Consider the following 14,924-nt stretch of genomic DNA (forward strand, 5'->3'; position numbering starts at 1 on the left):
TTAATTCTTCCAGGCCAAGAACACAGTATATCTTTCTATCTGTTTGTGTCATCTTTGATTTCTTTTATCAGTGTCTTGTAGTTTTCCAAGTACAGGTCTTTTCCCTCCTTAGGTAGATTTATCCCTAGATAGCTTATTCTTTTTGATGTGATGATAAATGAGATTGTTTTCTTAATTTCTCTTTCTGATAGTTCATTGTTAATGTATAGAAAAGGAACAGATTTCTGTATGTAAATTTTGTACCCCACAACTTTAGAGAATTTATCAATAAGCTCCCCAGTTCCTCCTTCTCTCCTTCCTTTGCACTGCCAGCATTCCCAGGCCCACAACTCAGGGTCACCTCAGGACAGGCTCCCTCCTCCCAGTGAGGATCAAGGGTGTCTCTGGCCTCTGGGGTCTTTCTACAGGGTGGAGTAGTCCCTCCTCGCCCCTCCCACTCCACCCAACTCTACCTCACCCATGCTTCCCCAAGCCTTGGGGGGGGTGCCCACCCAGATTTTTAGACAAACAAAATCAAGGGGAAAGAGTTAGCAAGAAGGAGGGAGCTCATTACCAGGAATTAAGGAGGAGGAATGCCCTGGGAACTAGGTTGGCAGCAGAGACACTCAGACTCTCTTAAGCACTTGAGTACATGAGATGTTCACTTAGAAGTACACATAGAATGACCCAGACAAAAGCATCAGACAGGGACAGAAACACAGAAAGAGACAGAGACATGGTGTGCCAGCCAGGGGCACAGACCCAAAGCCATAAGCAGAGAGACTGAGAGAAGGACAGGCACACCCAGCAACACTGAGAGTCGCACACTTGCATGTGAGCACACAGAGACAGGCACACAAGAAAACGGAAACCAAGCTCAGGTTTCAGGGAGGCTGATTTCAGTGCAAACAGGTCAGAGCTCCTCCAGAGTGTACTGTGGGGAGGACTAGCTCAGGATGAAGGCACAGGAGATGAGTTCTAGGGTCTTGATTCTCTAAGTCCACCCTGGAAAATGGATTGAGATACTTTCCTAAAGGAGATAAAGAGATTTCATTTTAGAACCAGACAGGACTCCTGGTGAGAGGCATAACTTAGCAGGGAGTGGGGGAGGTGGGCCACCTCCTCCTGCCCCCAGGGGTCAAGCTGCTATTGGTTTCTGTCGCTGGTCGGCCAGGCCTTCCCCTTTCTCACCCGATGTGAACTTCCATCCAGCTTGTTCCCTGGGCTGCATGATCCTCTGTCCTCTGTGTCCGTGGTGATCTCCCTCTTGTGTCTCCCTTCCATTCCTCCCAAAGCCTCCTCAAATTAGGGCACAGCAAGCCATAACCCCGCTCTTCTTCATCACCCCCCACCACTCAAGAACTTCAGAATCATGGATGGAATCTGAGGCAGAAGAGGATATTAAATTCAATGACCTTTAAAAAACAGCCTTCAGTATCTCTCCACCACCAACCCCCCTCCCCTCGGTTCAGCAGGAAAAAATCACCAAGTGACATTTATTGACTAATATCTTCCATACTTCCTCCTCTCAATATCTCCCAATTCACAGATGAAGAAACTGAGATTCAGAGAAAGAAGATGACAACCCCAGTACCACACAGCTAGAGACAGGCCAGGCTGGGCTTGGAAGCCAGGTCTGACTACTTGTTTACCACTGGGCCAGAAGGCCTCCCACCACCCCCTGGGCTGACTGGTCAGGGTCAACTACAGATTTTGAGAGGAAGCGATGACAAAGGACATGGGGCAGGCAGGGGAGGATAGCAGGGTGGGTGGAACCTGTGTGGCTGGAATAAATCTCTGTAGCCCTAATTCTCCTCCTATGGTTTGCCCTTCCTCCCCCAGGGCTTGAGAAGGGACACTCCCTCTGGCTCACATCCCTTCAACATTCCAGGCACGCCTCTTGGGAGTTGGGGACAACAAGTAGGTGGAGACTTAAGATGGAACTGCCTTATCCCACCCCTAGCAGCCCAGGGTCCAGGCTGTGTGACCATGCATCTGCCACTCACTCTCTCTGAGCCATGTTCTCCTCATCTGTGAAGGAGCTGGCAAGCAAGAGTTGGCTTATTTAAAATCCACAGTTCTCCTCCAGACCAAGGTATCCTCTGGCTCTTGGTGCAGTTAACTTGGCAGGAGAGCTCGGGCTAGGGCTGCCTTCCCTTTTTATTCCAGTGAAATCTGAGGACTTCGCTGTAGCTCAAGGGCTTCCCTTGTGGCTCAGCTGATAAAGAATCTGCCGCAATGCAGGAGACCAGAGTTCATCCCCTGGGTCAGGGAGATCCTCTGGGGAAGGGAATGGCAACCCACTCCAGTATTCTTGCCTGGAGAATCCCATGGACAGAGGAGCCTGGTCGGTTACAGCCCAGAGGGTCTCAAAGGGTTGGACAAGACTGAAGCGACTTAGCATGCACACACAGTAAGGGAGGAAAAAGAGGTGAGAAGGGGCACATGATGTCCCAACAGAACCTCCCAGGCCCAAATGTGGCGAGTCCTTTGCCTCTCTAGGCAAAGTCAGGGTGTCAGAGTCAATCCAATCCCTGCCTTACAGGACATGGGGGTGCCTCAAACTTTAGTACTGAAGCAAGCAGGAGGAATGAGTGCAGCTGTGGTCTCTGGGTTCAGACATCTGACTGTAAAAATGGAGGAGAGGGTAAGGGCAGGAATGACTTCCTGGAGGAGGTGTTGGAGCAGATGAGGAGGGTCTTAGTGACTGGTCAGTGAGGTAGGAAGACACAGCGGCGCACAGAATAGTCCTGAGTGGATGGAGCATTGTGAGGGGAGGGGTGGGGACCAGGGCCAAGTCCTGGGGGGGGCCTGAATGCAGGATGGAGGGATTTGAATTGTCTCCAGATGGTGGGGAGAGCCATGGAATGAGGCCCACTTCCATCAGGGCTTTCAGAAAGATCCCTCTGGCTACTGTATGGACTGACCAATCTAGACTGGAGTCAGGGAAGCTGCTGCTAAAGGGGCTGTGGCCAAGGTCTTGTTGTAGGTGATGAAGCCCAAACAACTGTGAGGTGTCGAAGGCAACGGTAGGTTCCCAGTATGATTGGTCTCTTCCGGAAACAGGGAGCTCACTACTTCCTGGAGAGCAGTCCTCTCCTTTAAGAGTTAGTTCCTCCCCCCGGGCAGGCTTCAGTCTGCCTTCCTGGGGTAGTGGGTGGGCGCAGGGCTCGGGAAGGAGATGTGATTCACCAACGGGGGGTTCCTGGGAGGATGGAAGCTTGGAGGAAGGGGTGGGACCACCGAGTTCAAGCGGAGATGAAGGACTCTCTGACCCACGTGACTGACCTCTGCCACCAGAACAGGTTCGAGTACAACCCTCAGGGTGCCCCGTTATCTGTGGCCAGACTCACTGAAGCTCTTTGGCGCCAGAAAAACAGCAGAGCAGGCAGAGAGCTATTTACACAATTGGCATAGATTTTATTGTTTTTTTATAAAAGGCAAAAATATATGTGTTGAGTGGAGGATTAAAGGAGGGCAGACCCTGGAGTCTCCCATTCCCCATCCCTAAAACTGTAACATCTACTATATATATGTATTAATACATATATATTAATATATGTTTTGAAGAGCAAACATGAAATTATGACCTGGACTTCACCCCCCTCTCCCCTCATGCCTACACTGTGACATGAACCCATCACTCTCCTGCTCCTTATTTATGAATAGACAGAGCTCCACAATTAGGCTATGGCCCCCTCCTCCTAGCCCTACTTATATTCCCAACCCTACTGAAGCCTATAACACCCCCTGAGTAGAAGAAAGGGCAGACACGCACATACTGAGAAACGCCTGGACCTGGACCCTCCTCCACATGGAGCCCCTGAAACATGCTTTTCTTATGCACAGATAGACACCACACCTTCCCCTCTCTTCCTCTGGACCCCCACCCCAACTCCACCGACAGCATCTTTTCCACTCGGTCTTTTGCCCTGAATATCTGGAAAACCACGCACACGCACCTGCACACACACTCACACACCTGCTGTCTATTGTCTCCCTCTGGGAGATGAAGGGCCAGATCGGCCGGGCTCCCTGTGCCACCACAGCTTACAGGCTGAAGGTCCTACTAGGTCCTATTTCCTTCAGGATGGAAAAGCCTGAAGGGGGCTGTCTAGTGGGAGGTGGTGGACAAGAAGCTTCCTAGTCCAGGAGGGGAGTCATGAAGAGGGCTTCTGGGAGCAGCCCCTGCACAGTCAATGGATGCTCATGAGAGGGTGTGGGGGGTGCCCCCGCCCACTCACATCTGCTCCTTGTGCTTCACGTGGGACAACTTCACATTCTCCTCGTCGGTGGAGGGTGGGGGTGGCTCCAGGTGGCAGCCAATCATGAGCTGGTACACGAAGACACCCGCGATGGAACCCAGGAGCGGAGAGACAATGGGCACCCACCACCAGTGGCGGCCCGTCCTGGGGGCAGACAGATGTGGTCAGGGGTGGGTGGGGCAGGCCAAAGCAGGGAATGGGCTGGGGCACGCAGGTGGGGACTGCACTCACGTGAAGACTTCCGAGCCCCAGCCGGCGATGGCGGTGAAAAGGCGGGGACCGAAGTCCCGGGCGGGGTTGACGGCGTAGCCAGAGTTGAAGCCCATGGAGGTACCAATGACTAAGACCACCAGGCCCACGGTGAAGGCCTCCAGGCCTCGGGGGACGGGGTTGTTGTAGGGGTCCACAATGGCCAGCACACACACGATGAGGGAGGCCGTGCCGATGAACTGGGGAGTGGGGAGAACAGCGTGAGGAAGGCCCCCGCCTTCCACCCTCTGGCTTCCCTCTAAGAGTCTTGGCATCTCCAGTGTTCTGCTCCTCAGGGTAGCGGTGCTAAGATTTTCGCTGGTTAAACTAGCAGAATCCTAGGAGTCTGCTCTAGACGGGGAGTCCTGTCCCCCAGCCAGCCCATGAGCAACCCAAGCCCCTCACCCATCCCCAGCCCATACCTGGTCGAAGAAGCCATTGACCATGTCCAAGTGTCCAGAGGGGTAGGTGGCAAAGATGCCAGCTGTGCCATTGGGGCCCGATACAATAAGCTGGTTGTTGGCGAAGGCCCAGATCGCATCTGGTGACAGTTTAGATACCACATGCATGAGAGAGAGGCCTGAGCCCCTGTCTTCCCCATCAAGCTGTGCCCACACTCCCAGGGGTCTCAGGTGAGTGTAATCACTGCTTTGTCACTGGAGACAGGGTGGGAAGATGGAGGGTGGAGGGCTTGACTCCATGGTTGCCCAGCTCATTTCTTTCCTCTCACGGCCCCAACCTGGGGCCTGTGCATGAATGAGTCATAAGCCCGGGGCCTGGGCAGGTCCCTGGTATTTGTCATGGAAAGGCCTGGTGCCAGTAGGTCAGTCCTAAGCAGAGGGAGAGGGTCGTGGAGGAGAGCAGGGTGGGAATGCTCACCGTAATACAACCCGAAGATAATTCCAGCGCCCAGGAAGGCTCCCAGAGTCTGAGCCAAGGTGTACACAGGCAGCTTGATCCAGGGCTCACGAGCCAGGAAGCACATAGCAAAGGTCACGGCAGGGTTCAGGTGGGCCCCTGGGCAGAGGGAGATGGGGCCTATTAGTCCCCGCCCGCCACAGTGGGAAGGCCAGGTACTTCCCCACGCACACTCCCCCTCTTCGACTCTGCTGAACAGAGATGCAGAGAAGGGTTTATTGCACAGAATGGTGGGTTGGACTATGTAATAGACCCACTCTGCTAGTCTCTGATTCTGAGGTGAGAGTCGAAGTTTCTTATGCATCAAGTGCCTTCGTCACTCTTCTCTTTCAAGGGCCCAAAGCTGGGGCATGGCTATGCCCTGCCCTGTGAAGAACACTCCCGCCCCCACCCCATTCCCCAGTGGGACACCATGTGGGGTTGCTGGAGGGTGGGGACAAGGCCTTACCAGAGACCTGGCCAGCAATAAGGATGCCTAGGGTGACGGCGAAGCCAAAGGCCAGGTTGATGGTGAGGAAACCACCGTGGGTGCCCCGGCTGAGCACGACCTGGGCCACAGAGCCACAGCCAAACATCTGTGTCAGGAAACAGAACAAAGCAGGGAGAGTGAAGACCAGTGACACTTACTCCAGAGGAAAGGGATGAAGCCAGCCACCTCCCCCTGCCTTTGTGCGGAGACAGAAGCCCTTTCCTGGAATCAAATCCCTCCCCTCCTGCTGCAGTCATAAGCAGACAGGCCCTCCCAGCCCCAGGGTCCCAGCTCCACCCTAACAGGGTCCTGTGGAAGGGACTGGAAGCAGAGTTTGCAACAGTGAGCCCAGAAGGTAGTGGAACCATCTCCATTGATTTGTCTCGATTCTCAATAAGAGCCAGGGAAAGGGGACATTCTCACTTGAGCAGTTCCTCCCCCAGCCCTTCAGGCCTGGTCCCTAGGGGTGGGACAGTTCTCACTCAGCCCCTACCTGCAGCTGCCTTTCTCTCTGCCCCAAAGAAGAGCTGGCAAGGAGAAGGCACAGAGAAAGGGCAGAGGCCACAAGTTAGGCTGAATCCACCTCTCCTTAATCTGGGGTGTCAGAGCCCCTGGCCTCCCTCTCAGAACCCTCATCTTCCCTGACATGTCCCTGACCCAGAGCCTCCTCTCTGCCCTCACCTTGACCTCCCTACCCTAAGAGGCCCAGGTTCCCCACTCAGATTTGGAAATCCTAAAGACAGAGGTTTCTGTCTCCTCTCACTAGCCAGTCTGGGACCCTCAGTCCAGTGGAAGTGGGGAGACTGGTTCTAAGCTTTCTGCCAGAAATGGGGGGATTCAAGAGGCTAAAGTCCCTGATGTCCTGCAAGTACAGAGTGTGCTGTATGTCAGTTCCCCTTGTTCAGATGTAAAAATGCTCCTATGTATGCTTGCTAAGTCACTCAGTCGTGTCCAACTCTTTGTGACCCCATGGACCATAGCCCACCAGGTTCCTTTGTCCATGGGATTCTTCAGGTAAGAATACTGGAGTGGCTAAGCCACCGCAAAGCCCCCAGAATGCTCCTGCACTAGCTATAAAGAGCTATTACTCTGAGCCCCCAGGGTGCCCACCAAAGCTACTCCAGCCCTGCCCCAGCTCTCCTTTCCCATCTCCCCATAACTAAATTCTGAGGCCTATTCAGCAGAAAATTTACAAGACCTGTGCTCAGGGCCCTTGTTCATTCTGATGGCTCCGTGTTCTGCTGCACTGGGTGGTTATGAATTTTGGTTATCACCCTTCAGGAGGACCAAGAGATAGGAAACCTGAGGCAGCAATGCAGGGCAAAGGTGTGCAGGCAGGTGAAGGCAAAGGTCAGAGATTGTTAAGTATCTGTGTGTGTGCTGAAACAGGCATGTGAGGGTCTGGGGCACCCTGCCCAGCTTGGCAGGCCTTGGCCTCAGTGCCTTGCCTCCCCGAGGCACAAACCTGGCTCCATCCCAAGAGGCCTTGGAGGGAGAAGCTGTCAGAGCCAGTTCCACCACCTTGAGACTAATCTTCCTCTTCTTCCTGCCTCCTTCTCCCTCTCCTCACCTTACTAGGCGCCCCAGAGAAAGGGGCTTCCCCAGCCTTAAAGCCAGCCCTGATTCTGACACTGCAGGCCCTAGGTCCCCAACCCCCAGAGGGGTGCAGGCAAGCCCTCACCCACCACTCAGGGGTCTTCCTGGCCTGGCCCCTCCTCTTTGGGCACTGATACCCAATGCCTCTCAACCACCTGAGCCTGAAAGCCTTCACAAACATAACACCCTCCTTCTGTGGTCAGGGATAAGCCAAGTGATCCTGAGGCTCAGCAGGGGGCCCGACTGCTCCTTTGGGGGAAGGCAAACTGAGACTTAGGGAGAAGTTAGGGAGGCCCCTCTGTTAAGGGAAGACAATGTCCCCTGTCCTGGCTGCTCTCCAGCAGGGGACTGGACTGTCAGTCAGATGGGGACAGGGGACACAAGGCTCTGAGCAGGGTGATGATAAGCACCTGTCCTATTCCCTTCCTGGGAGAGAAGAGATACAGATGACTGGAAGGACCACTAGTCTGGGTGGGGGCGGGGGGTGGGGGTGTGGGGGTGTGGATAAACAGCCTACCTGGCTTCCTCCCTTCCTGTTTCTGGAAGCCAAAGGTGAGTCCCAGCTTTCCTCTCTCTATAGAACCTGCTCCACCACCACCACCCATGGTAGGGAGCCACCCAGCTCTCCTTCCCCCTAGTTAATCTGACTAGTCCACAGGGGGCTACTTAGGGTTGGAACTGGGGCACAAACGGAGTATCCCATCCCCTGCAATGAAGCAACTGAACCCAGAAGTAACCAAGAGGGAAACAGGTGTAACCACAAGCGTGGCTGAAAATCTGAGACTAACTGGGACAGGAAACGGAGGCCATAACTGATCTGTCTGCCAGGTCCAAGAAGTACAAACAATCACCCAGAAACAACCCAGACTGAAACTGGCATGACCAGGGAGTCACTGGGACTGGGGAGTAACCCGCAGAGTAACTCAGATCCTGGAGACCCATGCACACCAGTGTGCTTGTGCACGGAAGCTGACCGCATCTGTCTGGGTAACTGTCCTGGAGTTGCCCAGCACTCAAGGACAGACGTCAGTGACTTCATGTCCCTTGTGCCTGGGGCAAAGCTGCCTTCCACAGCCTTATCCCTATCCTTATCTTCAGGATCCTCCTTCCTTCCTTGCTTGCAGTGTGCTTCGTGGCTTCTGCCCTCTGCCCCCACCTGAAGCAAACTGTCTTCACATCAGGGGACCTTTTAGACTTTCTGAGGGTTAATTATTTATTAGGGGCCAGGCACCCAGGACCCAAATAACTCAATAGGGGCCCATTTGCCACTGCCCCCACCACCACCCTCCCCTGCTGGGGCTGGGACTCCAGGAACCTGTGGCACCCAGACAGGGCTGGAGGTCCCAGACTGCAGGGGTGACCAACTCCCACAGCCTGTGGGCTGGCCCACTGGTGACAGGGTGAAGCTCAGAGCTGTCATTGGGGTGTAACAGCTGTCATTCTGGCAAGAGTCAGAGCTGTCATAGAGGGGGTTAGAGCTATAAGCAAAGAGGACCCTGGAGGGACCCCCACCCTGACCCCACGGGGGAGTGTCAGACCTGAAAGAGGGGAGAGGGACTGGGGAGGTGGGGCTGGCAAGAGGCTTCTGCAGGTCCCTCCACTCACCACGAGGATGAGGGTCCCCAGGCACTCAGCCAGCGCCTGGCGGAGCAGCCGGTAGCGGATATGCAGCATCTCCCCGCAGCGGTTCACCAGCTCCTTCTGTCGACCCATGGCGGTGGCAGGCGACGGCGCTTCGGGCAGGGAGGCGAAAGGACGGCCGCGGCAGCAGAGTGGCCGCCAGCACCGGGTGGCGCCCTTTTATAGAGCCGGAGGCACGTGCCCCGCCCGCCCGCAACCCCGCCCGCCCCATCCGCGCCGGCCTCAAGGTGGGCGGCCGCCCCCACGGCTGAAGGGGCCGCTGGGTTTTGGGGGAGGCTGGTGAGAAGGAGCCCTTAGGGCTAAGATTGTCTCCGGGAGAACTGCGGGATGATGGAGGCAGAGAGCCGATGCGGGGATGAAGGCACGTACAGGACCAGGGCCACTGGGGAGAAAGGAATTGCGGAAGAGACCTCCCTGGCCCACTTACAGCGAGCCTCCCTGCCATCCCCACCACGGTGGGAGTGAGAGCAGACTCCCACCGAGTTAGGAAAAGAACTGGCCCCAGCTTATGGGCCTCCTGGTAGCTCAGACCATAAAGACTTCTGCAATGCCGGAGACCTGGGTTCGATTCATGGGTTGGGAAGATTCCCTGGAGGAGGGCATGGCGACCCACTCCAGTATTCTTGCCTGGAGAATCCCATAGACAGAGGAGCCTGGCAGGCTACAGGACGTCCATGGGGTTGCAAAGAATTCAACAGGACTGAGCAACTAAGCACTAAACCATGGCTGGACCTCTCCTGTCTTCAGTTAGGGGCCTGGAGGGAGGAGACTGAGGGGGAGGGGGGCAAGGGAGAAGAGACCCAGGTGGACACAGTCCAGACCTAGGTGGACTCACAGAACACATGGGCTGAGTTCCAGCCAGAGCTTAGGGGCCTTGCTTCTTGTCTGGTTAGTACATGTCACATGTTGCCTATCTTGACAGCTCTGTTCTTAGCTGTGTCCACACAGGACATCTCCCATGTGCTTGATCACACTTTTGGGGCATCATGGCTGTGCTTGTGGCAGTGGAACATGGCTGGGTTAACAGAGCTTGTCACACGTGTACCTCCGTGAGTACTGAGTACAGCTCTAGGGGCCGAGCTGCAGTTGTCCAGACATGCCACCAGCTATATACTTGCCGGCAGGTTGAGTTCTAGCTGTTTTTAACCCTCTCCTCTCCCACCCTGGCTGATCCCTAGCCAGGGGCAAATCTATTCCTTTAAGAGATGAAGCTGTCTGAGCTGTGGGCGTGTCAGACCCATCAGAGGTGGGGGGTCATGGGGCAGCCTTGCTCCCTGTGCCGCATCTAATAACTGGGGAGCTGAGGTCTGGTCGCCTGGACCTGACTCCCACAGGACTGGCAGCAAATATGCCCTCACCCTGTTCTCTAAGGCAGCTTTGCCAGGGAGACCTCATTTCCAGAAGGGACTTAATCCAGGTGGGCTGAGGAGCCTGGGGACTTGTCCTTTGAGCAGCAGCTGTCAGAAATGAGGGCTCCAGAGGTGACTCATGCCCAAAGAGATGGGGTTTAGCAACACACATAGAGTCGCACGTGTCGTGCAGGCTTGCGCACTCACTGTACCCTGGGGCTGGCAGCCATATTCGCCTATAGACCCTGAGGTTTGTTCATGCACTCCTGGGATGGCATTCCCATGAGAGCCTGGCCATTGGCTTACACATATATGCAACCCCCACACAGGAGGTCTCCCTGGGCCCGTGGGCCAGAAAGAAGCACCCTGCCCCCTGGACCTCAAGGGCTGGGAGGCCCCATGGTGAATCAGGGAGCCATCACCCAGTGCCTGCCCACGGCCCCACTGCCCATCTGTGACTCAAGACAAAACCCTAGAGTCCTGGTGTCAGAACCCAGAGTGTGGGAAGAGGGGAACACCCCCCCACCGGGCCATCCTCTCTTCTCCCCACTCCCTGGTATGTTTCTCAGCCCCTCGCTGCCCCAGATGGAGCTGCGCAGGGCAGAACTGGCAAAAGGGCTCCTCAACGCTGAGAGAAAGTAGGGAACCCCAGCTCACAGCACCCTATCCTCACTCCTGCCTGATCGTAGGCCTGCCAGCAGCTAAGCCCAGCCCAGAAACCAAAGCAGGGGAGTGAAACAGGGGACAGCTTTGCTCTCAGTGGGCAGAGCACCCTCCCCTCCCCATACACACAACTGTTTGCAGGTAGAGCACTGCCCCCCATACACACATGTGTTTGCTGTCAGTTCACATAGGTGTTCACGGTGCTCCACCCTGAGGGAGCAGGTTGCACATATAACTGTAGATTTGTGTATCTTGAAAGTAGTATCTGTATATATATGTATACCCGTGTGTACTCACACATGTGTGTTTGTGGTCACCTGTAACTCTGGGCTGCAGCTCATCATAGAGCACGTTTGTGACCCCTTCTCCCCTAGTGGGTGCAGCCCCATGCTGAGGCACACGGCTGGGCATGTGGAATAGGACCTGGATCCCAGTGCCCCTGGTCTCGAATCAGAGTCTCTGGTGGTCTAGTGGTTAAGAATCCGACTGCCAGTATAGGGGACAAGGGTTCGATTTCTTGTCCAGGAAGATCCCACATGCCCTGGAGCAACTGAGCCCGCGCACCACAACTACTGAGCCTGTGCTTTATAGACTGTGCTTGGCAACAAGAGAAGCCACCGCAGTGAGAAGCCTTTGCACAGCAACAAAGAGTAGCCCCTGCTTACCGCAACTAGAGAAAGCCCATAGGCAGCAACAATGACCCAGAATAGCCATAAATAAATAAATAAGAAATCTTTAAAAAGCCCATCCTTCAGAATCATGACCCCATATACTCCCACCAAACTTGTTGCTGTCTATAACTAGTTTTTACACACGGGTCCACACACATGTATGCAGCATGCACACAGGGATGGGTTAGAGTTGGAGCTGAGAAGGTATGGGCAGGGCTTCATGGTTCTTAGTGGAAGACGTCTTCTTCCTGAGAGGACCCTGCCTGGAGGAGGGAAAAGGATGCAATGCCTTCCAAGGGCACCTAATTCCTGTCAGCCCTCCTCGGGTCATCTGGGGATAAGATGGGTCAGGGCCTGAGAATGCTCGTCCAGAAGGCCCGGACTCTCTGGCCTTGAGTTTGAGAGGCAGAAGCAGACCTCATTGCACAACTGGATGCAGGCAATGGGGGTGGTAGGGGGCTCATTCTCACTGTAGTCTATGAATGGGGCCCCCTGGAGCCCAAGAGCCCCCAGAGCTCAGCTCTTGGAGCTCTTCAGGAAGAGCCTGAGCTTGGTGAGGCAGGCCCTGACCCTGAGTCATGCAGCTTACCCAGGCCCTCTGGGCTCCCTCCTGCTCTTCTGGAAAGAAAGCCAGGCTGAGTACGGGCTGCAAGCCAGCCCACCTGCCCGGGAGCTCCAGGACGAGGCACATGAGGAGGCCCCACCTACTCTCAAGGCATCTTGAGCAAGGTCTGTGTCTCACCTGGGCGGGAGGGCTGGGCCCAGGAAGGGGCCTCCGATTCACCCTGTGGGAGGCTGTGACTCCTTGAGGTCAGAGCTGGGGGAGTGGGTTCCCAGGCAAGGGAAGGGCTGAAGACTCAAGTCCCAGCCTGTTGGACCAGAGGGGCTGGCTAGCGCCCTGTAAGGGGGAGGGCCGGCACGCCCTTCATTTCCTGCCCCCCAAACTCTTTTTGCCTGAAAGGGAGTAGCTTGAACCAACAGAGGAGACATGGGCCTTGCTGTCAGCAAGCAGAGAAGAGTGTAAACATAGGAAATAAATCACGCTCCCTTTCCCCACAGCCTCCCTAAACCCCTTAACCTCTTCCCCTGCATTGGAGTGTGGTGAGGGGGGGGGCAGACCAAAACAGACATACAGACATTTTTCAAGTATAGAAAGTTCTTCCTCCAGTTTGCAAAAAACCCTCAGAGGTGGGTGTATAATCTCCCCTTCCACAAATGACAAAACTGATGTTTGGAGAGAAGTCACCTGGTGACTCAGATGGTAAAGAATCCACCTGCAGTGGATTCTTGAACCAGACCCTGGTTCAATCCCTGGATTGGGAAGATCCCCTGGAGAAGGGACTGGCAACCCACTCCAGTATTCTTGCCTGGAGAATCCCATGGACAGATGAATCGGCAGGCTATAGTCCACTGGGGTCACAAAGAGTCAGACACTGCTGAAGCGACTTAGCACTCATGCAAACACCTGCTAAGACCTCACTCAGCCATTAAGTGTTGAGCTGGATACATCCCATGGGGATGGGTAGGAGCCAGGAAGAAGGCAAGGAGGCCAGGGAGCCACAGGTCTCCCCATGCTTCAGCCCCGTGCCCCTCTCTTAGGCCACTGAGGGATGCTCTCTCTGCTTCTTAGTCTTGAGAGTAGGGGGCTGGCTCTGGACAGGAATGAGGAGTGGACAGCAGAGATGAATCACCTGATTATGAGCGTCCCCAGACTGGAGGCCAGGCAGGCAGTTCCTCCTCCTGTGCCAGCAGTCACCCCGTATCTCCAGACAGATGAGATGGTGGAGAATCCATGAGGTACCTCCCCCCGGGGTACCTCTGGTCAGGTGTCCAGCTGGAACTTGAGATAATCTATCTCAAGATAGATTTTGACCCATAGTTTCCCTTCTTTTGTCCCTGGGCTGCCCTCAGCACCCTTTGAGGACAGCAGACGGTCCCAGAGAGGGGGTGGAAGAATGGGATAGGGGATAGAGCCTGCTCTAAGGAAGAGCCCAGAGTCCCAGGGGCAGGGCTGATGGGGCAAGCCCTCTTGCCGACCCAGAAGCTCAGCCCCAAGCCTCACTTGACCACTGATCAGTCAGGCGGCCGAGCCAGCTCCCTTCCCCCACCCCTCAGTTTCAGTTTCCTCATCAGTCACCTGCAGGTTTCAGGTGGAGTCCCCTGACACACACACATACTCACACACACACACACATCACACACAGACTCACACACACTCACACTCTCACACACACACATACACTCACACACACACACTCACATACACACACACTCACACACACACACATACTCACACACACACTCACACACACACACACTCACACACTCACTCAGGTGGAGTCCCCCGACACACATACACACACACACACACACTCAGGGCTTCTGTAAGAATCAGACAAGATTATGGATGTTTCAGGCCTTGAAAACTGTAATACAGTCAATGTAGAAGGAAAGGTTCGATTCCAGAAACTCCCTCCTTAATCAGTCAGGTTTCCTCCTGTACGCATATCACATCCATCCATGTATGTTCTGGGCTCCGTGTATGTGTGCACCTGTGGAGGTCTGTGTGTGCATGTGGGCGACCCTGGGAGTCTGCATGTATATCTCTGTGTGTCCCCATCTGGGCTTGGCTGTGGACCTGGGTTTGGTGTTTAGAAAAGTCAGGGATAGGAGGTGGGGATCTGTAGAGGAGTCTGGAGATGAAGTGACCTGGTCCAACATGATGAGAGTGGGGTTTGGGATTTAGAAGGAAGAGTGGGCAGGGCGGTAAGCAAGAAGCTGAAGGCAGGCAGAAAAGGGGACACAGGAACATGACCCTGGGTGGGGCTCAGGACAACTGCTGTCTGAGAGGTCTGCGGTGTGAAAGGGGTTGGGGGCGGGACAGGAGGTGGAAGGCTCTGCATCCGGTGTTCCAGAAAGGTGATGGGTGTGTGAGCCCCAGTATACTTTCCTCTCATCCCAGCCCAGTCTGAGTGCTAATTACAGGGCAGCCACCAGTGCCGGCCATATGGGCGGAGTCACAGGAGAAGGAGCCAGAGGAGGGGGCAAGCTGTGGCAGGCGATTCTGCAGTCAGACTTCAGGAAGGACTTCCTGAGGGTCTCCAGACCTTGGGGCAGTGGGAGC

At 55.1% G+C, this 14,924-nt stretch overlaps 1 protein-coding gene across 1 annotated transcript; it reads right to left on the reverse strand.

The window, feature by feature from the left end:
• On the reverse strand, positions 3,375 to 9,277 carry AQP3 (aquaporin 3 (Gill blood group)). Its single transcript, XM_018052367.1, has 6 exons — positions 9,082 to 9,277; positions 5,860 to 5,986; positions 5,373 to 5,510; positions 4,916 to 5,034; positions 4,476 to 4,693; positions 3,375 to 4,388 (listed from the first exon to the last, which is right to left on the reverse strand). The coding sequence occupies exons 1-6, from the start codon at positions 9,187 to 9,189 to the stop codon at positions 4,220 to 4,222; spliced, it is 879 nt and encodes a 292-aa protein (XP_017907856.1). The 5' UTR covers positions 9,190 to 9,277; the 3' UTR covers positions 3,375 to 4,219.

This window comes from Capra hircus, chromosome 8 (assembly GCF_001704415.2).
Source record: "Capra hircus breed San Clemente chromosome 8, ASM170441v1, whole genome shotgun sequence".
Classification (NCBI taxonomy): Eukaryota; Metazoa; Chordata; class Mammalia; order Artiodactyla; family Bovidae; genus Capra; species Capra hircus.